Source organism: Zonotrichia albicollis, chromosome 11, assembly GCF_047830755.1.
Source record: "Zonotrichia albicollis isolate bZonAlb1 chromosome 11, bZonAlb1.hap1, whole genome shotgun sequence".
NCBI lineage: Eukaryota > Metazoa > Chordata > Aves > Passeriformes > Passerellidae > Zonotrichia > Zonotrichia albicollis.
In genome coordinates, this window is record NC_133829.1 from 10,516,878 (window position 1) to 10,541,026 (window position 24,149).

The 24,149-nt window shown below is 40.0% G+C and overlaps 1 protein-coding gene across 5 annotated transcripts in view; it reads left to right on the plus strand.

The window, feature by feature from the left end:
- The window catches only part of FBN1 (fibrillin 1), a 140,823-nt gene that overhangs the window by 17,256 nt on the left and 99,418 nt on the right, over nucleotides 1-24,149 (plus strand). For 4 of the 5 annotated variants that reach the window (XR_012582151.1, XR_012582152.1, XM_074549314.1 and 1 more), the window contains exons 5-6: nucleotides 4,448-4,543; nucleotides 6,050-6,145. Coding sequence is in view for 3 of the 5 variants with exons in the window: in XM_074549314.1 (XP_074405415.1) it covers nucleotides 4,448-4,543; nucleotides 6,050-6,145 (192 nt within the window). In the remaining 2 variants the exon portion in view is untranslated. Of the gene's footprint in view, nucleotides 1-1,485; nucleotides 1,647-4,447; nucleotides 4,544-6,049; nucleotides 6,146-24,149 lie in introns of those variants that run through there. The other variant, XM_074549315.1, reaches the window with a different exon arrangement.

Sequence of the window (24,149 nt, forward strand, 5' to 3'; positions counted from 1 at the left end):
TATGCAAATAGAAAACAAAGCAAACAGTTTGTTTAAAAGTACTGTTTGACATCAAATGGTTACAGTTAATATTTTGTCAGAATATTCATTCTTTAAACCTTATTTTAAATATAAGTTTTTAAAATAAGAAAAAAATCTAATTAAATAATTAAAAATCATGATTTCTCAGAATTAAGTGTATAGCTTCTGATACATGAGATGTGTCTGAGGTGTCCTTTGGATATTTTAAGCTATGTGTGTCTTTAGTATTTAAACAATCAGTAGTGGGCATAGATTTTCTAGCAGGTACATCCATAGATAGAAACTGAATTGGCAGTGACTCATACTCTGGTCGTCTGTCGAAATAAAATATTGAATGTGGATTGGAAAGCATGTGGCTTTGAGAGTAAAACAAAGCCTCCAAGTTTGATTCTCATGCAGGTCAGTTTCTGGGGCTTTTCTGGTTAAGAGTCAGCCTTAGGAATCTGATTTGTGGTTGAAAAGATCAACCGGTGGTTTTCTCAGCAGGGATTTTAGTGACATCAGTAAACTTACTGGCTGAGTAGTGGTTATTGCTGTGTAATTAATGAATTTTTGGGTGTGCTTACAGCAGGCTTGGAGATGAGTGCCAAGTGTGGAGGCCTCCCTGCCGCTGGCTGTGATGCTGCGTGCTCTGACGCTGCAGGTGCAGCTGTGTGTGATGTGCTGTGGGAGGTGTCCTGTGCTCCCTGCTCTGCCAGCTCTGCTGTGGCAGCGGCTTCACTGCCGCCCCCAGAGCTCCCGGGCTGGGGCTGCTGTGTCCGTGTGTGTGTCATTGCTGCAGGGTGCTGTCACAGCTGGGGCTGCTGTGTCCGTGTGTGTGTCACTGCTGCAGCCCGGCCCCTCTTAGTGCTCCATTCACGCTCTGTGATCCTGACGTGTGTTAGAGGTGCTGCTCTGCCTCTGCGCGAGCACGGGACAAACGAGGAGGAGGGTGTCAGGTGTCAGGCTGCCCCCAGGGTTATGGGTCAGGTCTGTCTCTGAGTTGAGACCCTGGTTTTGCTTCTGTAGGCAGCATCAGAGGCACAGCCGAGGTCTGAGCCCCTGCCCGGAGTCTTCCTCAGAGACTGCCCGTGGTGTGCGGCTGAGCCCGGGCCTTGGCTCCGTGCCCTGGGACCCCACTCCTCGGGTGCTATGGGAGGTCTCTGCTCAATGGCAGTAAAAACTCAGCCTTATATTGTGCTACTGTTAGATGTGGGGTAAGGTCTTGAATTTCGAATGTTCCCAGAGTTGAGGGTACTGCCGATTTTGTCTATGCCTTGTGCAGGGCCGTGGAGCAGCAGGCTCGTGTCCCGCCTTGGCGCTAGCTGCCATCTCTCTCCTGAGTCAGTCACTTGACAGAGAAAGCACGCTGAGCATCTGGGATGCGATGCGGCCGTCATTCCTTGTTTACAGCTCCTGGCAGGCAAAGCCCTGCGTCATGCACGGCCGGGGCTGGCCGCGTTTCCTCGGCAGTGGCACAGAGGCAGAGCCGGCCTCTCCTCTCCCGCGGTGCCCGCTGGCCGCGCTGCCGCCCTCAGCCCGAGGGGCCGCCGCTTTCCCCCTGGGGAGGGCAGAGCCTCCGGCCTGGCGGTGCTGAGCTCGGGAGGGCAGAGTGGACAGCCTGTGGGCTACCTCTCGTCTGCTTGGTGAGCTCCTGCACGCTTCATGAGCAGTTGTGTTTGTGGCCGTGCTCTGGGTGTGATGAAGTCTTTACTCAGTTTTGCTGGGTATTTATTTAAAAAGTCAGGAATTGTTGTGCTTAAGAGGGCAGCACTTTGATAAAAACCACAACTTTTGCCCACACGCGAAGCCTGTGTGGATATGTATGGTCTTGCTGGCTCTTTTGCAGGTTTATAAAGTCGTGTTCCTGCAGTTATTCCTGTTTTGACTTCAGGCATTTCCAGTGCAGACTGTTTACAAATTGGATGTGAAAAAGAACAATAATTGATTGAAAGCAACCGTTTATTGATGTTAACATTTCCTGTGCCTGCTAGATAAGGCAAAGCTATATGCACTGATTCACCAGCCTTATGGTAATTCCTGTGCTTTTTCTTTGAGTCTATGTCAGTGTGGTATCTTGGAACAGGTTGTTTCATTTACCAGAATATCCCCACTGACATTAATGGAATTGTTGATATAGCTGAGAAAAGAGAACCTGGACCTGCATTAATATGCTAGTTTTCAAAAATGCATTTTTAAAATCAACATCCGAGCTCCAGACAGCCTTTGAATGTGTGTCTGTAAACTTTTGGAAGGATAATATTACAGAATAGTTTGTATGATTTTGGAAGTACTCTTTCCAACATTCCCACAAAAGAGGGCAGAAAATAAGTAATTAGTTTACTGACTATGTCAGTGATCCTCTTGCCTGGTAATAGGCAAGAAAGCTCACTGCTTTAAATGGCTCATTTTAGTAAGGATGACTGGGTGTCCCAACAGTCTCCCATAATGATTTTAGTTTTTAGAGGAGGAAGTATTTTACCTTGAAAAAGTTATTTTAAGAAGCAGTAAGACAAGTTATGGAAACTTTGTGTGTGTGTCCCCAAAATGAGGAAATATACTTTATTTATACATGAATAGATAATATGAAAATCATCATTTAAGCTACTGTTAACCTTTTAATCTCAAATGTAGTTCAAACTACTTAAATGGCTTTGGTCTTCATGTGGGAATGGAAATTAGCTCTTGGCATAGCTTGCTCTAATTGAAATCAGTTTGTGGTTTTTAAGTTCCTTCCCTGCTTGACAGATGATATCATTTCCTATGCTTTTTGTAATCCCCTCTGTTTTTCTAAGATTGTATGAAACTAGTTGAACTACACATTTTAAAGTAACTTTTAAAGTAATTGTATACCTTTTTCTGACCTACTTGAACATTGTCCAAAAATCTTCACCAGATATTCACTCTGTATTTGCAGACAATTTTACTTTTTATTGAGGAATGTTAGTACATTTTTGTTGCTTGAGGTACTGAAGTACATCCAAAGCAGAACAAAGACGTATAATAGCTATTAGACACATAAGAAATGTAATACACAGTTTTTGCTTTTATAATTGAAGAATTAAGGTTACTAGTGTTTTAAATGCTAGATTGCTTTCAATTCTTTCTCCAGTTTTATGTTTTACTTCTGTTTTGTGGAATCATATTGTTATAGAAGGCAGTACAGTTAAAATTATTATTGCTACTTGAAAATAAAAAAAAATTCTGTTCACATACTTCTGAACTGTTAAAAGCCAAATGATGCCTAAGAGTTTTGTGTGAGATGAAAAATTTGGCGTTTGGCATGGCACCTGTTAGCTGCAGGCCCTGACAGGACATGCAATTTGCATTTTTCAGTCCTGAGCATTTCAGACAGCATGGTGTAGGTATCCAGTGCTCCATCACAATCTACTGAAGGCTGATCAGACTGTAATCCTTTCTGGGGAGGAGCCTTTCATGTGGCTCCTGGGAGAAGGAAAACCATTTCCCAGCTGCTTACTGGAGTGCAGGCCCCAGTTCCCAGCTGTGCTGGACAGCAGGACCTGTAAGGACTTTGCTTTCTTGGGACACACTAAAAGTATGTCAGGCTCTTCATAAGGCATAGAGAAGTGGGCAGGTCTCCCAACATCTAGTTAAGAAATATATTTGTCCTTATTACTAGAAAAATTACTCAGAGACATGGTGTTTTACTGGCATGGGGCTTCAGCTGCCTGTTAACCATTCTAAGTGGTGGGGATGCAGCTGGGGAGAGAGTGCTGCTGCTCCCCTGCCCCTGCCCTTGGGAGGGGAAGGCTGTTGGCTCTGGGGAAGGGCTGTCTGTGAGCTCTGCAGCTCCCAAGCACAGCAGCTCTACTGGTGGGGTGAGCCCACAGTTGGCATACAGAAAAAAATCACTCTGTTATGTCTCCTTTTTATGCAAGAAATGCTGCTTGGCCAGGTCAGCTTCTGGTGTTGCTTGTGTTAGCAGAACAGGGCTGTCTGCAGGAGCTTCCTTACATGCTTCCCTTCAATACTTCCCTCCCCCACTTCCCAGATGATAAGGCTCCTTTCTAATGATGCTGTCTGCCAGAAGTTTAGTACTTTCCCTTATTGAAGGCTTTTTCTCATAATTGCAAACTAGGAAAGAAATGTTGAGGACTTATGCTCATATGAACTGCCTTTGACTTCATTTGAATGAGAGGGTTCATCAAATTCTTGCACCATATCCTATATTCCTTAGGAACTGTGAATCTATATTGTGTTCTGTAGTGCCATTTTCCATATCTGTCATAAAATGTCCATTCTTGACTTCTAAAACTTTCTGGTTCATAGTGTCAATCCCTAAAAAAAAAGTAAAAGTAAATGTTTACCTTTAGCAAACAGTAAAGTGTTTCTGACTCAGATTCAGTTTTCATTTTATAGCTAAAATTAGGATTTTTAATAAAAAGTTTGGTTTGATTTAACTGAGGAAAATCTTCTTCCTTTCAAGTCCAACACTGTAACATCCGGTGCATGAACGGGGGTAGCTGCAGCGATGACCATTGCCTGTGCCAGAAGGGATACACAGGAACCCACTGTGGGCAGCGTAAGTACACTCCTGGAATGCAGATACTCCTCTGTGGCTCTGTGATGTGTGGGTTGGACACACTTTAGCACTAAACTTCAGCTGCTGTTGAGCTTGTTTTTGGTCAGGCATAGTGAAAAATACAGAAAAATACATGTCTTTGTAATGAATGCTGAGTGAATTCTTACTGATCAAGACTATTAATAACACCATGTGACTTCATAATAATTGGATATAACTTGACCCTATAGTTCTCACTGCCATAATTTCCATTGACCTCCAGGACTTCTCACCCACTAAAGCAGTAGATCATACATCTAAATTTTACATGAGATTCAGTTTTAATTTTATAGATAAAATTAGTATTTTTAATAAAAAGTCTTGTTTTCATTACAGTGTTTGCATCAGACTTAGCTAGTATGCTTTAGAAATTTTGATGTTGTCTTATTAGAGTTGATTGACAGATGTTTTTATTTCCTCAATCAGTCCTTAGTCAAAAGCAATCCTGGATGTGCTGCTTGAAATCTCTCCCAAACTGCCTCTGGTGCTCTCTTGTTCTTGGCTGGAATGCTGTGGAGTAACTCAAATAAGGATGTAGACACTGCTTTTAACCAAGGCTGTCACGTTGCTATCTAGTGAAATATTGGTCTGACACAGAAAATGTGTTTAGCTCATTTAATGAAAACCTTTTGTGCTCTGTCAAAATCAATGGCACACTTTACATGAACTTCAGTGGGACCAGGAATTTACCCTAATAATCTGGAGGAGGATCACATGGTGAAAGGATTAAGAATTGTATTTCTGCCTTCACTGTGAAATATCAAGTGGATAAAAGAGGATAAATGGAAATCTTCTTTCTACTGAAGTGAATGTGAAACGGAACAAAGAATAACATTACTCAATGAACATGAAATTGTATTTAAAATCTCCTTTTTCATGTGAATGTTGTATTTTCTAATTATATCTAAGAAAAATTTCTTTTGGAGTTTATTATTAAAAATTGACTTCTGAAGCTAGTGACAACATGATACAGAGGAAGAGTATCTGGAATTAACATGGAACAGATATTGATTCAATTTTGCTTTCCTAGTTAATAGCCTTATTTATTTAACACCAGCAAACAGCCTTTTAATACTGGGTTATTACAGAAGGAACAAACACATTTGAGGATTTAGAGATGAAATATTCCTCTCCATCTTCTATCTGCAATCTCTATCAGTGTTTGTTTGTTACAAGTTTGAAAGATATTATTTTGAAGTTATGGGATTGTCCAGCTATCCCAAAGGGAAAGGCTCTGAGAGGTCAGAAAAGCTGTGGTTGTTCCTGTATTTGTGTTATGCTCCACTGATGATGAGCCACGGTACTAATGAGGCCAGGAAGTAGTAAAAGGTCATGAAGTAGATTCTAGGAAAGGAGTTCAGTCTGCTCACCATTTTTACCAGTTTACCTAAGTTGGCCAAGTGCATACCTTCATGTCTCTCTGAAAAAAGCTCAATAAAGATTCCTCTTGCCTTCCCTTTGCTGCAGCTGTCTGTGAAAATGGATGTCTCAATGGAGGGAGGTGCGTGGCTCCGAACCGCTGTGCCTGCACGTACGGCTTCACTGGACCCCAGTGTGAGAGAGGTAGGTGCCCTAAGCCAGTGGCAGTGATTATGTTCCAGCACCTCCAGCAGCAGAGCTGTTGGGCCTTTACTTATTGTGTTCTATGGCTGAATTGCTTGTGTTTGTTTTTTGTTGGTCTCAAGACAGAAAATAAATTATAAGTAGCATTTTTAGAAGAACTTCATAAGGATATAGGCCAGGATGAAACACACACGTAGCTGTTTACTTTGTTTGTGATGAAAACACTCCGGTGGAAGAGGTGGCAAATGAAAGTGTTTGCATGATTTTGCTCAAACTTCAGTTTCTAAGTCATCATAAAAAGTCTTTGAATTTGATATATGTGATAAGTAGCATCTTGCCTCTGTCTTTGTTATGTTTTCTTTTGTAGAATTTATTAAATTCTCTTTTCCATTTTGTACAGATTTATTGTTTTGAATTTAGCTTTTTAGTTGCATATCCATAGTGATAATCTTCGAATGAAAACGCAATGATACCAACTACCATAAGGTGGATTTTTCTCAGGGTTATTAAACCAACTTAACATTTCATTTGTGAGCAGTGGACAATGTTTAGGTATAATCCTGTTGAGTTTTATAAAAATGCAAATAAAATATTTTCATTTGTCAGAGCAGTTGGTCTGTGTAGTTGGAAATTCATACATTCTATTCATAGAATAGGTTATGTTGCATCTCTATGAACCTGGGGCAGAATAGACGTCAATAATCTGATTTTGGGCTTCCATGTGGAGGATGTTCTCAGCACGTGAAATTTCTGTCAATGAGTGTGTCAGATGATCTCTGCTGTCAGTGCTGCACCTGGAGGAGTAACAGTTGGCTTTTATTATGTGGCAGTATGGAGGGGTGATACAGAACAGCAACTCTCAGGGGACCAAAGGTTTTTTTTCCTGTGCTTAAACTGATGAATCAGGGATTTCCAACACTCCCTACAACAGATAGAATTGCTGTGTTGGCAGTGTGTGAAGTCATGCCAGTTATCCACTGAGATGTCATAAAAGTAGTAGAAACCAATGGTGAGATTTTTCCAAGGACTGACAAGTAGCTCAGTTCTGAATTGTGGGATCTCCCTGCTGGAGAGGAGTAAGAGGAATGGGCAATTAGGTTCAAGTTCCTAATTTTGAAGAGAATAAATGCTTATAGCTGAGAATTCACGGAGTATTTCTGCAAAGACTTGAAAATGCAAGTAATTACTGTGTGTCCTTCATGGGTGAAGTTTTTGAGCCTTCAGTCTGGTGAGGAGTGTCGAGTGTAAGTTCAGAAGAATATTGTTCAGTGTTACTTTTGTGTTGCCTGATCTGAGCCCAGTTTGACTCCACATCATTAGGGCAGGTTTCTAGGCTGAATTCTGGTAACAGCTTCAGTCCTGTCCCTCAGGGCTCCTTCCTAGTGGTGGGTGGAGTGAGAAACTGGTGGCACAGAGCCATTTGAGCCAAGTCAAGCTGTCCTGAAATTACATGCATGCTATTGAGCACAATTGATGTGGAAATCTGTAACTTACATGCCTAGTCCATAGGCAGTATTTTACTTTAAAATACGTGTTTGATTTTATAGTTATCAATAAAAGAGAAAATAGACATTAATGAGCTGTAGTATTCCTGGTTAATGCTCGCTTGCTGTGTTGAGGCCAGATGATTGTCATATCTTCCCAGAAAACCTCTGAAATTTGGCTGCTTTCACAGATTTTCTGCAGTCTCTCTACCTAGCTGAGCTAATATGTTCCCCTCCTCTAAAGAGGGTGTGGTGGGTTTTGGTCTCAGAATCACATTATGCCATGAGAAAAACTTTTTCTGAAGATAACTTTTCAAGTATAAACTAATCTTGGTCTTAGAATAACTTGCCTTGTTCAGCACATGCACCTGTGTGGTCATTGGGGATTTGTCTGGCTGCATATGATTTTACACAGCTGTCAGCTAAGTAAGAGGTCCATATTTTGAATCTAGCTTTGGAAAGTTCTGTGGCTTTGACACTCCCTGGTGGGCTTCTGATGTACATGTGAATGGATGTTAGCCAGAAAATTGACAAGATTCATGCCTTGTAGAGTAAAATGGTGTGTTTATTAGAAAGAAAAGAAAGAGGGGAGGAAACAAAACAAAACCAAAGCATCTCTGTGCATGGAATGGCCGGGGGGGGGAGGAAAATACTCAAGAGAAATGGTGTCTTAAACTATGCCATTTCTGGCAGAAGCAGGAGAAGCAGATTGTTTTGAAAACACCATTTCTGGATATAAGCGTAATGTGCAGTGATACAGTTTTGTGGCATACACATTCTCCATCTGTTTGGCTGTGATTTGACTTCTAGGTTATGCCATCCCACAAACTAACAGTTATGGAAGTAATTTACTGCTCTGTATCACCCAGTGCTTTTCTCTACAAGCATCAACTAACAGTAACAGTCCAAGAGTGTTTGTGGCACATATGTCACACGCCAAAGAATATTCCAGCCTTTGCTGCATATGTCATAACTTACAACTGACTTGAATAAAATGATGTCGAGGCAACCAAACACGTGGGGTTATTCTAATAATCCGATAGGGAAAACATTTAAAATGTTGCAGGTGGTTGGAACAAAGTTAGATCCAGTTTCTTAGCTACAGAGACAAGTTGTGTAGTTCTGTTCTGAAACAGTGTCTACTGTTTTAACTAGCTTTTCCATACATTACCTCAGTAAATGTTGGCCATGTGGTTGTTAATGAAGACAGGACTCCTGTGTAGGTCAAGGGCTTTATCTAGTGAACGACCCACTGTTTCAAAGTGTAACAAACACCATCAAATTTGTGGCATGAGTATTTCTATGTATTTATTCAGTCATTCTTTGAGAGGATAGCAGGTGGCCTTGGACCGTTTTGGCACACAAATCGCTTTTTTGTATGTCTTAGAAGTGTTAATCTTAGTGTAAAACACTATAAACATGAGCAGAAGGAATTCTGAGATTCGCTAATCAGTGGAGTTCCTCTCCATGTCACTGGTGAGACAGGCTTCACCAGAGCTGCATCAATCACTTCACCATGGTGCACATGTGTCATTAACTCCTGAGCTGTTGTGTGAGGTGTTTGGCCCGTTTCCAGAGCAGGAGAAGCTGCCTGGACGTACTGTCAAATATATTCAGCTGTGTCATAAAACAACAGACCTGGCTTTTCTGTGCAATAGTGTTCAAAAAGGTGGACTTGACATACACTCAACAGTAAAAGTGTAGTGGAGTTGGGAATGCTTCCTACAGCCATTTAAGACACATTTAAAATACATAGCCCAAGAAGGAAAATATTTCACAGATATTGGCTCAGTTAAAAATCAAACTTCAGGGACTGCTTTTGGGAAGGTGCTGAGTTCTCTGGCCATGGTCCAGTGATGACCTTTGATGTGCCTTTAAGTTCAAACCCAAGATGTCAATATGCTTAGAATTATGCAAGTGCTTAAGGACCTTGCTGGATTTTGGCCCAAGCTTTCAGAGTTAGTTAAGATCTGAGAGATGCACTCAGCTTTTAGTTTATCAGTAATTATATTATTATTAATGAAATCACAGACAGCAGAAAATGAAGATATGGACAAAGCAAGATTTCTCCCACTGGTTAAAAACTGGATGCCATCCTTATGCCATTTTACTGTTAATGCTGAATAACTTGAGTGAGTTACAGACTCTGCAGTTTCTTTTAGATTTGCTGAAGAGGCAGAGAGCAGAGACTTAGTTTATGTTCCCCTGAGGATGATTCAGAACATTGACAGCTCTTTCTATTGTCTCTGAAAGAGCCTAGAGGATTTAGCTGGCTGTGGGAGATGCCCACGTTTGGGTCATGTGAATACATCCCTGTATCTTGCACTTTATGAAAGTCCAAAGAAAAATTGATGTTAGGACCTCAGGAAGATCAAAACACAGATTTGGTAGAGCTGCCTAGAAATTTGTGCACAAATGTTTTCTTGACTCTTTGAAACTGTTTCTCTTTAGACTTTTGGGTGATAATACTTTAGGAGGGTGAGTTCTATATAATATAAAGTTGTACATTGTTGTTATCCTTGTATTGCAGATATGCAATGAAATGTGCTTTTCTTTTTCTGTCTGGATTCATTTAGAGGAACACAGTGGAAGCTTAGAATGTGTTACAGACCTGTTTGTTTATTTGAATGCTTGTGACAACATCAGGGGCTCAATCCTGCTGCATTCTGGAGTTTTGCCACTCGCTTCACATAGGAGCAGAATTGGGCCTGATGTAGTTCAAATATTAAAAACGTACCACGTATGTTTTGTTTTTTTATGGACTCAGAATATGAGCAAATGATTGCTTTTTCTTCAAACAGAGTCGTTTCTGTACTGCTCTCTTCATGGCAGGACTTTTTGCATAATTTTTAATTATATTTGGCCATTATTAAAAGTTCCCAGAATTAATGCCATATGTAAAAATATCTTTCCCGGAGCCTCCCTAGGAAAGTGCAGCCGCTGAAAGTGGTCAAGAGTAATGTAGGGCTCTGTATATTTTTTTTTCTTTCTAAATACTACAACGGGTAGAATGTTTTTACGAAGAGGACACTGCACCCCTTAGTGTGCCCCGTCTCTGGTATTTAGTCTAAATGGAAAGTAAATAACAAAGTGTAGATAGCAGTAAAAGTATGTTCCCAAAGCCTTATGTTGCATTTAAAGTAGTATTGCAGCATATGGTAGCTGGCAAACATTTGAATAAACTTGATTTCTGTTGCTTTCTTCCAAGAAACACATCTGTTGACATAGACATGTAGTTTCTGCAGCCCTGTAACATGAATGCATGCATGTACAATGTTATAGCAGCAAACTGAAGGGTGGCTGGACTTGAAGACCTGCAATAAGGACTCTTGCATACATTTTTCCCCCCTGAAAAATTATGAAAAATGGCTTCAGACTGAAGATCAATATATTTAGTCAGAGTGATGTTTTATTGACTTTAAAATAATTTCAGTATATGTTGTCACCTTTGATGTCTTTCAGTTTTAGAATAAAAGTTCCATTGGGTTATCTTCTCTAAAAACGAGGTTGAGATAAGTGGACGAGTTTTTTAATTTCTAAAATTGAAGCTGCAACTTTATGGTCGAGAAGTCAGCCTCTACAGAATGATTGTGTGTGATTTGGGTGGTTTTTAATACTTAGCAAACAGAATGATTGTGTGTGATTTGGGTGGTTTTTAATACTTAGCAATATAATCAATAGATCTCTGGGTCAGAACTCAGGATTCAGTTCAGTCTGTTATTTGATGCCAAAAAGCAGTTTTAGGGATCTTATGTGTAGGAAGGCTTTTATCCATTGTTCTGATCCTTGCCTGTTCACCCCATAACTGGTCTTGGGTTGCTTTCTCTGTGCTCTGTGTTTCTTAAAATATCATATAGCCAGTTCTAAAATGTTTCTTCAGAGATATATGCTTGTAAGCTTAATCAAGATCCATAAATGATTAAGTACATATGGCTTAGGTCTCTTGTGAGATGTGAGGGCTCCAGCTTTTGTACACGAAGCTGAACATTTACATTTTGTTCCAAATTGAGTTTTGGTTTCAGTCAAACAAATCTAAAGTTTTCATTCAGCTATTTGGCAGACCTTTTTATATTTCCATGCTTTCTTGATTGGCTGCTAAGGACACTGACCTTTAGATGTGCAGTAAAGTATTGTTTGGACTTTGCTTTGTTTTGGTTTTAGTTGTAGCAGTGGAGATGCATACAAATTTAATCACAAATTGTGGAGCCCATAGTTGGTATAAATTATCACCAAAATATTTGAATGAAATAGCTGCATTGTTGTAATCTGTAAGATTTGGTTCTTGTATGTAGGGCATTGAAAGGACTCACAGGAGAGTCACTAGATCATTCTTCTGGTACTGCAGACAGCTTTGTTGTTGAACCTGACTCCTGCCTCCAGCTTTGCTGGCAGCTTCTGGCTCCTGCTTGCTGTGCAAAAATTGGGTTCAGCTCTCACTGCAGCCAGGCTGGACCCTGTGCTGGCTGTGCCTGCCTCTGGTTCTTGCTGTCTGCCTTGCAGTGCCTTGAGAAATGAAGGGTGGAGGCCAGTGGAGAGGAGAGGCTTTCTAGAAGGTACCTACACGGAGAGGTTATGGGATGTTGCATGCAGATCATCCAGCTGTAACTTCTACATACACATGCAGACAGTGGAAAGCTGTGGCTTCCCTGACTGGCCTTCACTGCCAGATCTGTGCTCTGCAGTGTTCCAGGGAGAATTGGAAAGAATCCCTCTCATGTGTTGTATCACGAGAGTAATTTTTTTTGTGTATATGTGTGCTGAAAGATTAAATCAGCTTTTATTGATATTGGTTGTCATTGCAGCGTGGTGTTACATTTGAGAAATTCAGAATGTGTATCTTAGGGCTCATGTTCCCCTCTTAGAGCCATTTTACCAGGCCCATTTTTCTGATTTCAGCCAAAACTTGTAAAAAATAAAATAGCTGGCCACAGCTGATTTCTCATGGAACTTTCCAAAGAAAAGGTGCCTTTGACATGGTGACTCCCAGAGTCAGACATAATATAGGGAATGAATAAATGCAGCTGAGAACTTACCTAACAATGCCTATTTAGCTGTTTATGGAGAAAATTACTTCTTTTCTGGGCTGCAATATATTTAGATATAAGAAAGCACTGCTACCTGAAATCCTCTCATTTGTTACAGTGAAAACAAATGTTTTCCTTGTAAATCACCCATTCATAGCTTTTTTTCTTGTTGGGCTGGTAAGCTGAGAATTTTTGCTATAGTTGCCACAGAAGCAAGTATCAGTATGCATGATGCCTCAGTTGAGTTTGTGACTTACTTTTTTTTCTTTGTTTTTACAAGAGATCTAAAACTTTTTAGATGGCCAGTTCTAAAAAAGAAAAGAAACCTCTTTTAAAACATAGATCTAACCTAATGAAAGGGTAAACTGATGAAGGCATTTCCAAGTAAAACAATTCTTTTATGTAGGTCAGCTGCAAAATGCTAATGAAAATGCATCTTAAACAGAGGTGCTCAAAGTGGTCAGTGTAACTGTTTTGACACATGTAAGATTTTTTGCTATGTATTTGTAATAGAGCTGTTGAAATCTCTGTAAAAAAAAAGACTTTTCTAAAGTAAACTGTTAGATTTAGAAAGAGATCTACCCTGTATGAGCATAAAAGCCGCAAAAAAATGTGGGAAACAGCTACCTAAGAGCAGCTGTAAGGACAGACACATTCTCACTTCCAGTTGCCCTTGAGAGGTTCATGAATAATGACTGAGTAGTTTTTATATATATATTTTTTTATGATAGCTTGTACAGTTTGGCACTTTAGAGAAATGCTGTAGGAAAAGAAAAGAGGCCTAAATAAGGTCTGAAAAGAAAGGAGCCCTGAGAGAAATATCACTCTCCAAATTCTGCTCTGCTGTAAAACAGAGCTTGGCTTTGCGCTCTTTATCCAGAAGAAACTTCTTTAGGAAAAAAAGGTGGAATTTTGCTATGTGAAGAAACCAAGATTCAGTATTTCCCTTCGCTGTGGCTAAGTGTGTAAAGGCTACATATATGTAATTTTAAAAAGCATGAAAGTTATTAAAAGTGCATGTGTGTTTACACATATATACAGGTGGGTTTATATTTTAAGAAAAGTAAACCTTTTTAAGCACCTGAGTTTTGGTTGTGGTCTTATACATTTACTTTGTATCTGTTGCAGGCATTACCCAAACTAAACTAGCGCAGGTAGGTTAATGGAACTGAGTCTGCTGTGCTGTAGCCTTAATTTCTTTCCATGGGGGTGTAATTCACATTATAGGTCTCCTATTCTGAAGGAGGGGTCTCTGCACTGTTTTACTTGTCCCTGAATCTTTAACTTAGTGTGTGCCTTAATTTTTAAAAAGCATTTACTGGAGTAAGCCTGGCTTACCAAGTGATCTCGGTTATGTTTTATAATGATCCTGTCCTCAATGTTTATGTTTTTTGCAAAGTTTACCCAGTGATTGCCAGGTGTTCAGTGCTGTCCCCATTTGCTCCTTACTCCTTGGAATGAATGGTCTTCTGTGACCCTCTAGGGCTTTTTCTTCTGGCACAGAGGTTCTGACAGTCATGGGGAAGCAGGAGCTGAGGAGAAGCCTGTATGCTCACGGTTGTTGCCTCCTTGGGGAGGTGGTGGCTGATGCCTTCATCCTGCCCCACTGCACACAGCATGGGACCAAGCCAGAGGTGTCCTTGCTGCCATTGCAGCAGTGGTCATAAGTTCAGTGATATTTTACAAGATTTACCATTTTCCTTATTTCTGTATGCACAGGGACCTCATAGTACTCTTTGGTCTCAAGATTAAGCCCTCAGCTTTTGCTCTAGGTCCTTTTATCTCGGTCCCATTACTTACAATTGCTCCATTGAATCTATTGATAGCTGAATTTTCAGCAAGGTTTGGAAAAGCAGTTTATCTCTAGCAAAAACAGGCAGCACAACAAAATGCATATCTGCTGGTTAGTGGGGTAACTCCTGCCTATCAAACAATGCATTTACATTCTTTCAAAAATAGAACTGTAAGATTTAAAGGGAGAGAGGGCAATTTCTAGCTGTATTTCAGCTTACAGAATTGCATAGAGTAGATCACCTAGTCCAACTCCCCTTCTCAAACAGGATCAGTTGGAGCAGATTGCCCAGGACTGTGGAAAATGTGCTAAAATATGTGTTAGTCTGTGATTTGTGCACCTCCAGCTATAGTAATCAGACCTATTAGCTGTTTAATGAAGGTCCAGCGTTAACATTGTCTAAGTGCTCATAATTCTGGATCTTCTGTGGTTTTTTTTTTCTTATTTGTGTGTTCTGTTATCCAGAGAGTGTTTTTCCTGTGGCAGTGATTGATTGAGTGCTGTGAAATGAAAGCACATGTTATGCTGATGAGATCTTATGTACTTGCCTAATAAAATTTTAAAAATTGAACAGTTAGTTTAAAAATGAAGAATAAGCTGACAAAACTACAGTGGTTCTTGGGGTGTGGAGTAGGGAACGGTTTTAAATCCAAGTAATACTAATAACTACAGACACACTGTCAGGAGAGTTTTCCTGTTTGCACTTGACACTAATTGTAGTTACTTGCTTGTCACTTAATACAAAAAGATGGGGAGACCTATTAGGTACTTGCTAGTTTCACCTGATTTAGGAAGCAGCTGGGTACCTCAGTGATGGAGGGTTTTAGGACCTCAGCAGCTCCTGTTTGCTTATGTTTCTGAGAACTACAGCAAGAAAAAAGTGATAAACATGCAGTGGAAAAAGCAAGCTGCGCACTTTCTTTAAAGTGCAATTAAGGTGACTCTTAAAGTGAGACACACCTTGAACTGTTTCTTCAAGGGCCATTGGACTGGTCTCTCGTCTGGATTGTCCAGATGTCTTAGCTCAGTTGAGCAGTACAGTGACAGAACATTACTTGGACTTGAAATGTTTGAAACAAGTAATAGTAAAACCAGCAAGCAGTGAAGTGTAGTTGTCCTGCTGGGATATGATGAAAGCCTTTATGAGAATCTCCATGTCCTGGTGGGACAGTATGGGTGGTAACTTGGAGAGGTTTGTAAAATGCAAGTATGGCAGCTTTACAGTTGGATTAATACAGGCTTCAGAAGAAGCCACAGGGTCAAAAATTACTTCCTAGCCACAGGCTTCATAGGCAAAAGATCTGCAATGAGAAAAGAGGTGAGTGATCCACCTCTGTGAAAGGAGAGTTGATGTGAAGTTACTTTGGCTCCAATAACCTTTAAGGTATGATATAGCTTTATGATGCAGATATTATGTCAAAAAATTGAATTACACCCTGGGGTGTGAACAAATTCCAGTTACTTGATTCTTGAGTTGAGGGGTTAAAGAGTAGTAAGAGGACAATTTGTGAACTTTTTGAGGGATTGAAGTAAGGAGATGATAATGTTTTAATACACTAAAATTTGGTCAAGTTATAGGGCTCATAAAGCAAAGGCAAGAGATACAGGTGAGAAGGGAAGATAAGGCAAAGAAGATGATGGCAGAGAGGATCTAGCCAGTTTTCACATATATGGGGAAAAGAGCATTGGAGGCAGGTTGAGACGTTTTTAGACTGCTGCTTGGGCAGGGGAGACTCAGTGAGATGTGCATTCCATTCATCTGAATGGCTCTTCTAGTGAAAACATTGCTAGACACCAGCACAGGCCAGGAATGGCGAATGATGAATGACTTAGCAAGCTATCTTGCTGGGTATTTAATCTGTGTGGTTATCTAAATAATTTGAAATGCTTCTCTTGGCCTGAGCCAGGCTGGACAAAATGAAGTGCCATGCATTAAACCTTGTGCTATTTCAGTTCTCAGGTCCCAGCAGGAACCCAACAAGATATGGTTTAATGAAAGGTGATACTATATTAAAATAACAGTACAAGTTGTATCAAACTTGGTTCCAAATTCAATACAAAATGTCGTGGTTTTAGAAAGCATTTTAAATCTAACACTTCAGTCACTTGCTGATGTCAGTACAAAAAAGTGCTTTGTACAGCTGCTGAGTGCAAGGAAGATGAGAGGTTAAATTGGGTTAGCGGAAATGAAAGACGTGCTGTGGAAGAAGTTTTGGTATCAGATTGTTTATGGAATTTGTCAATAAATAACAGAAGTGTTTAAATTGGAGGCCAAATTTAAAGCATTCCTTTTTATAAATTGTTCCCTATTTATGTGCAATTGAAATTATTTACAGAGGTGTACAAGGAAACATTAATTTCTTTCCCTCTTAAAAAGGAAAGATGATGGCAAATCCTTCTTAGTCTCTTACTGTTCAAGCCTTCTTGAGCTCAGGCCTGAGCCACCGGTGTGTATTAAAATGATTCTGCTATTCTTACTACAGTTGATTACAGTGCTCTGTTATAAAGGGTGGAGGCACTTGGTGGTTCTCCAAAGAAAGTGAGTAATAATTGACCTAATGTACAGAGCACATGAATAACATATTCTTTTGGTAAGAAATTTATGTTTTACAGGGTGTGCTAGAGTTCACATCCCTTTTTCACATCTTCCAAAAGATTTTAAAATACTCAGCTGCTCTATTAAATTTCTAATTCAACAAATACTCAAATACAAAGTATGCATTAGATAAAGCTCTTGAGTTGAATCCAAACATTGAAAAATCTTTTAATCTGCCTTGAAAACAGCTGTTTAGAATTTTGAGCAGAAATAACAACTTCCTGCAGCCTGCCTTGTTGATGTCCGTTTCAGTTCAAGCTGGGAGGAATTTCTCTTTGTTACTCTGCAGCAGCAGCAAGCCTTTGCATCCATGATTCGACTATCCCCAGACATATTAGGACTGATATCCTGGTCCTCTTTGAAATAAATGAATGAATAAATAAACTCCCTTTGAATTCAGCATATTGGAGGAGAGACTTACTGAGAAAATTTAAGGTAGTTTTGATTTTTGACACTTCAGTGGGAGTTGCCTGGAGTGCAGCTTACAGGAGCTCCTTTTAACATCTCCCACTACTGAGAGACTGCTTCATGTTTGTCTGCTGAAGGAATTCTTGATATGAGAATTGAGTTTTTTACTGTCTGAAATTAGTTAAACAAATTAGATGGGGTTTGTGCATATGCATGCATAACTTTTATTCTTTGTTCATAAATATTTAGGTAATCTTATAAGATGTTATGCAGTGATTTGGCATCAAATACCACGTACAAAATTTCTAGGCAGCTGCCCATTGCACCCCAGGAAATACCAGAAGAGTTCAAGATGACTGGCATTTCAAGAAATGTCTAAAGCAGTAATGATTTGCCACTTAGTGTAAACTATTGCCAGAACCCTGCAGGGAATGGCTTGTGTTTATTCTACAGCCTGTTTTGCTATGTCCAGAGGGCAGGTTATACCTGCATTACACACACACACACACTCATTCACACACACACTTGTGCCTATATATTAGTTTTATATTCAGACATTCAGGCAGTATTTTAAACCTAAAGGTAGAAGTCTTGACATTGTTCAGAGAGGTGAAGCCTGGATGAAAAATTCACAGTCACTCTTGAAGTGATCCAAAACCTACTCACATAAAATAAAAGGATGCCCAAAGACTTAAGTGGGCTTTGAATCAGGGGTCAGAAACTTTATCAAATCTTGTCAGCCAGATTTTAATAATGTTATTGAGAAAGCAATTAGAGCTATGCTGTGCTACCACACAATAATATCAATCAGTAATTTTGGATAAAAGTCAAAAGTGCTTAAATGCATAAGCCACAAATATGAATATGTTTAGTGAAGATTGTGATTATAGTGGATAGAAAATACCATTATATGGAATGGTATTTATTTAACTACAACTAGGGATTCCAAGATGATGAGTGAGAAATACTCTAGTAGAGTAAATAGCAAAGAAAATCAGTACAGCCTCTTTCAGTTTTATAATATACTGTTCTTTTCCTTTTGGGCTTACATGCCAGATACAGAGTCTTTCATGTGATATTTTCATTTCTAAAGCACTTTTAGAATGCTAGTATGTTAATGAACATTGATTAACACCTAGACAAGTTTGTATATGTGTCTTCCAATAGCCTCTGATGAAGCATAAGGAGCTCTTTTAAATCTAAAGAAAATGTTTGCATTTTAGTAGGATTTAGGTTATGCTCAAATTTGAGCAGATGTAGAAGAGTTTTTGACTTTCCTTTTTTGCGGAGGTGATGCCCTTGTGTCTTTTTTAAATGTTTGTTGTTTTTATTGAAGTGGTCAGTATTGTGTGTGGTTTGCAGTGGGGGATGTTGGTGCAGATGCAGTCCCCAAGGTGCTGGTGGTTCTCCACACCTTTTCCAAAGTGGAATGAGGTCACAGCAGAGTTACTGCCCTGCAGAGGGGCAGCCTGATGCTCATGTGAAAAATAAACAAGATAATTTCTGTGAGCAGGGATTTTGATCAGCTGTTTGAAAGTTGCTGATCCATTTCAAGTTGCTAATTAAATGAAATGGGAGGAAGAAAGAGATCAGCATGCTGCCAGGCAAAACTTCCAATCCAGTGGTTATCTCATTTCGAACGTGTGGGCTAAATATATTTATAAATTAAGCTTATAGTATATTCACACTAATAAAATGTTCTTATGTAGGGTAGTTTAACCACCACAAGCTTATTTTATTTTATAAGACTAAACTATTTGATGCTCTAAAAACATTTTTCTCCTGTGAGTATTATTTATCACAAGTGTAGTTGAAACCTGAAACTTAATTATTAAAACAGATATTCAGACACTTTCCTGACAAAGAATGATGTGGATAAAAGACATTATTCCTGGAGGAAGTCCTACTTGCCTTTTGGATGTAGTGCAAAATATTTCTGATTATCAGGAGGAAGTTTCTCCTCCACTGAACTGTCTTAAATTATGAGCTTTCTACTGTTTTACAAGAATATTTTTAAAGCCACCTAAAAGTTTTCCCACAGTGCTGGTTTACAAGCAGCTGAAACTTTAGACACCCCACAGAACAGTCTGTTGTTCCACTAATGTTGCTGGAAGTGAATCACATATATATTGATGACCACCTGGATTGTTAAATGTACCCATTCTAGTAAAAATTAAAAGAAAATATTTCCTATATTTTTAGGCACACATTTATATTGGCACTGCAATTGCTAAACCTTGCAGCTTAGGCAGGTACCAGAGCTCCCACAGAGGAACTTTAAACTGCATTATGCTGCACTCTGTGTGCTCCCCCTCGTAACTCCCCACTGCTCCCTCTTCCCTCCTGCTTCCCTACCCCTCCCTCCTCTTACCAGCTGTGGGAACCCCAGGGTGCTGCCTGGCATGTGCTGCTCTCTTGCACTTGGTCCCAAGCAGAATTTGACTTTTACTACCTAGAATATCATCTGTCTCAGCTGTGAATCTCTTTTGGTTTGAGGGTAAGGCAGTTTCATGGATCACTGGCTTCCTGATGGCTTGATACTTCATTCAAAGCCCAGTGAAGTTAAAAGGAAAAACACACTCAGGAGTTTTGGTGGTGTGGAGCAGGTCCTGTATCCTGAAAGGTAAGGTAAACGTTGAGATACTGCCCACACCTGGATTACTTCCCTTCTGTTCTTTCTCTGAGTCCTGATTCCTTGACAGGATCACCCATTAATTTAAGTACCTGCTTTTTATGATGCTGATTTACACCAGGAAAATGTTGGGGAGAAAAAAATGAACAGGATGCATGTAACAGCCTGTTTTGACTGTGAAATGAAACTTGTTCTTAGAAATAATATATATATATACACATATACATACGTACACACTGCCTTACTGCTTTTTTTAAAAAATAAATTGTAGCTCTGATGATAGGAACACTTAGACCTTGTCATGGTTTATTGTAATACACTAAATTGTTCAATTATTGTTCTTTTAGTGTAAAAAGTCTTTCAGAAGATAGCACAAGTTTTTACTATCTAGTAGAAATCCTTTAGTAACAGCTTTCAATGTTTTTCTTATTCAGTATAGCTAATTTTATTTCTTTGAGATGGATGGATTGGAGCTGCCTGACTGAAGAGATAAGCAGAATGTTGTCACTGCTAGATTAGGCCATTCCTCGTAGTTTGTAACGCCTTTTTTAGCTCATATTTTTATTTATCACTGGCCTGGTGTTTGTTTTTCTTGATTTAGGATTATGACATTTAACTATATAAATAATATTGGGGTACATAATTCGTACTGTGTCATCTTGAAAATATCAGAGTAGACAACAAATACAGATATCAGCCCTACAAATGGGAGGAAGATGCCTTTTGGGAAAAGGGATGGTTAATAGCTGCAATTTGTGTAGTCATTGTTTATTCATATTTGGCCACCCAATGATCCTAGTGGATAGTATTTCAGAGTGCATAGCCAGATGTGTCAGTGAGATGCTCACTCTATTGCTGGGATGTTCTCAGGCATCTTTTTGCTTCTTGCTCGCTGCTGTTCTTGGAGCTGCTCCTGCCCATTCCCCCGTGTGGTGCTTGCTGGGCTCGCCCGGCTCCCGGGCGCAGCTGGGATTGTGCCCACCCTGCTCCATGCACAGATTCCTCTCCCGGATGGCTTGGGCTGCCTGGCTGCCCTTTGCCAGTTGGCTCTCTGGCCCTCGTTTTAACCCAGGCTGGCCAGCCTGTCCTGGCAAACTTCCCTGTCCTGGTCAGCTGGCGAAGCTCTGGGGCTGGCCAGCCTTTTCCTCCCTTCCCTTCCCTTTTCTCCCCTTCTCACACATGGTGTCTGCTGGCTCCCACTGTTTATCTCTCCTTGTCTCTGTGCCTCCCACTCATTTCTTAGATTTGCTTTGATCCATCCCGTCTTTGCTGCCTTCCTGTTTTTCATCCCTCTGCTCTTTTGCTGTTTTGCTTCTTTGTATCCTTGTTTCCTTCACACTTGTTCCCTGAAGGCTTTTTGCTCTGGCTCTCCCCTACCTACAAGCAGTATGTGTGTTTTCCAGAGCTTGCTGTCTCTCGCCTGTCTGTTCATCTGATCTAGCAGCCACATTGTTTGAAACAGTTGCTAACAGAATACTGATTTGTGGTACAGGTTGGAGAAACTGTAATGTTTATCACTTTTGATTTGCTTTGGATATTTTTATAAGTTCTTTATAAATCTAGTCTATGCTTCCATAGAAACACCCATAGTAAAACCCCAATTGAAGCACTTTATTGTGCTTCTGTGCCTTTTTTTCCCATAATTGTGGACTATCAAGTGTCTGTGTATTCTCTATAATTCACTGTCATCTCCCTTAGGACTCTTAGAAATGTCACAACTCACTGTTTTAATCCAGACATCACAATTATAACTCTGGTCCCACAAACACTTCATTATGTTAGTGTGGAATAAGGACTTGTGGGTGATCACAATGATGGGAAAGGAAGTGCAGAGAAAATTCATGGCAGTTGAAAATTTGCTGCTGTAAAACCCTGTGAGAGAAGGCAAAAAATTGGCCTGGGTATTTTTCTCTTGCTTCTTTGAATCTTTGATCCAGAGTCCTTATTCAGGCAGAGTGATGCTGATTGAAGTTTTAGCTGAGTTAGGACTAGAGAAACAGATACCTGTTGTTGGGTGCTGTAGCACATCTGATGTAATATGTGGTTTAACCCCCTGTAAATAGCTACATTTTTTGTCCCTATTTAATTCAAACCTATGTGTCTTTTTCTCTCCACATGTTTTTATTCTCCCTAGTTATGGGGTAACCTAATATCATAAATTACTCTAAATACTGATTAACAAGTCAGTCCCTAATGGTAACTACATAACCTTGTCAATGGGAAAATCCTCTTATGCCCCCCATATGTGTTTTCTCCCTTCATGACAGCAATATGAATTCCATGTGAGAGAACATTGCTCCCATGTAGCAGCCCATTCCTTTCAAGTGAATATCATCAGTCCTTCTCCTCTCCTTTTAAAAGTTTTTGGGTTGCTTTTACACATGTGTGTAGATATATTTCTGAAGAAAAAAAGTTCATAGCATCTATTGAGTTGGAAAATTAATTAGACGACCTAATTGATTGTGCATGAGTTGCTCTGTGGAATGTGTTCTGCTGCTGTTGCACTCACCCAGTACAGAAAATGTCAGGAGCAAATTCCTCGTCTTTTACTAGAAACTGACAATTAATTGAACATTAAAAACCCCCATAAAATGCCACAACCATCCCTCCTCCAAAAAAGAAAAAAACCCAAACCCAACCATCATAAAACCTTAAAGAATCAAAACACCAAAAAACTTTACATGAAAGATCTTTTCTCATTTTATTAGAGTAATTCCAAGAGGCCTGAACTCAGCTTGAGGCTCCCTTTATCATTCAGAGAACACACAAGTCTGCATCCCAAAGCCTGTGTAGTCTAAATAGAAAAAAGCCCCACCAGCATCCAGAAATATTGGCAGCCCCATGTTCCATGTGGGGAGCTAATTTACAGGGAGATTAAGTCACTTGTGTAAGGATGTACTGGGAGTCTGCAGCAGAGTCTGAAACTGAACCCAGGTCATCCCAGTCCCAGCCAAGTGTCTCAACCACAAGACTCTCCCTCCTTTTCAGTATGTCAGTGTAGAAAGTAGGCCAAAAAGCAGTTTCCAACCTTTAATACACAGCATTTTGCAAGGCTGTGAAGTATTATGTATTAGACAGGCATCTGGATCAGCAGCAGTTTCTGCGGATACTTTTATCTGTAAACAGAAGCAAAGCCTGTAGGGGCTTTGTAAAATTTACATAAATTACTATTTTATCAATAAATAACATAGTTAAGTTTATAAGGACTATACTTAAGTTCAATGCATTTGAATGATTTTTTTAAGAATGGAAAATGTGTTTAAAGGGCTTGTGTTGTCTGTGGCTCTCTGATTTGCATGTGTTTTAGGCTGTGGTGCTGCTCATCCATCAGGATGCATTAGCAGTGATGCGTGGCTGTGCAGGGCACTGCACCGTGTGCTGCAAGCTCAGAGAGGGAGGCTGGGCTCGCATGACAGGCTAACGCTCCAGTGCTATGCAAAGGTTAAGTATTCCTGTGTTGGGAGTTAGTGAGGCTTGCAGTTTGCTGACCTAAATCTGAGTGATTCCTATTATGTGGAGTATTTGCTTATCTTTTGGAACATCTCCGTGTAGCCAGAGTGTAACAAAACTTCAGCTTGAATCTGTACCCTGAATGGAGGAGAATAAAAGAAGTGCAAGTGTGAGTGAATATGTGTACATATGTAACCATCCCCCTTCTTCAACTGGGATCTCCCATTTTGGGCCTGAAATCAATGTTAGTGTGTGGTAGTCTACAAAGAACAGGCCAGAGCTTTTTTGTTCCCCTCAGTACCCTGGTTAGTTATTCACAGACACCTGCCTTGTTTGCTGAACCCCTGATTCCTTTCTCCTGCATCACCCCCCCCCCCCCCCCCAAAAAAAAATTACTTATTTAGTTCTCACTGGTTCTCATGTATATTCTGGGCCACTTCAGGACCTCCATTATTTGAAACTATTAATCCCAGATGTTGTGTGCATTTACACAGATAAATGTCATTGATTGTCGTGGAAAAAAACCCATCAGCTTTGATGGGATTTATGCAGCATGAAGGTGAGAGAAACATTGTTTTCTAAAATAAATGAGAAATTATTCAAAATGATGATCAGTGG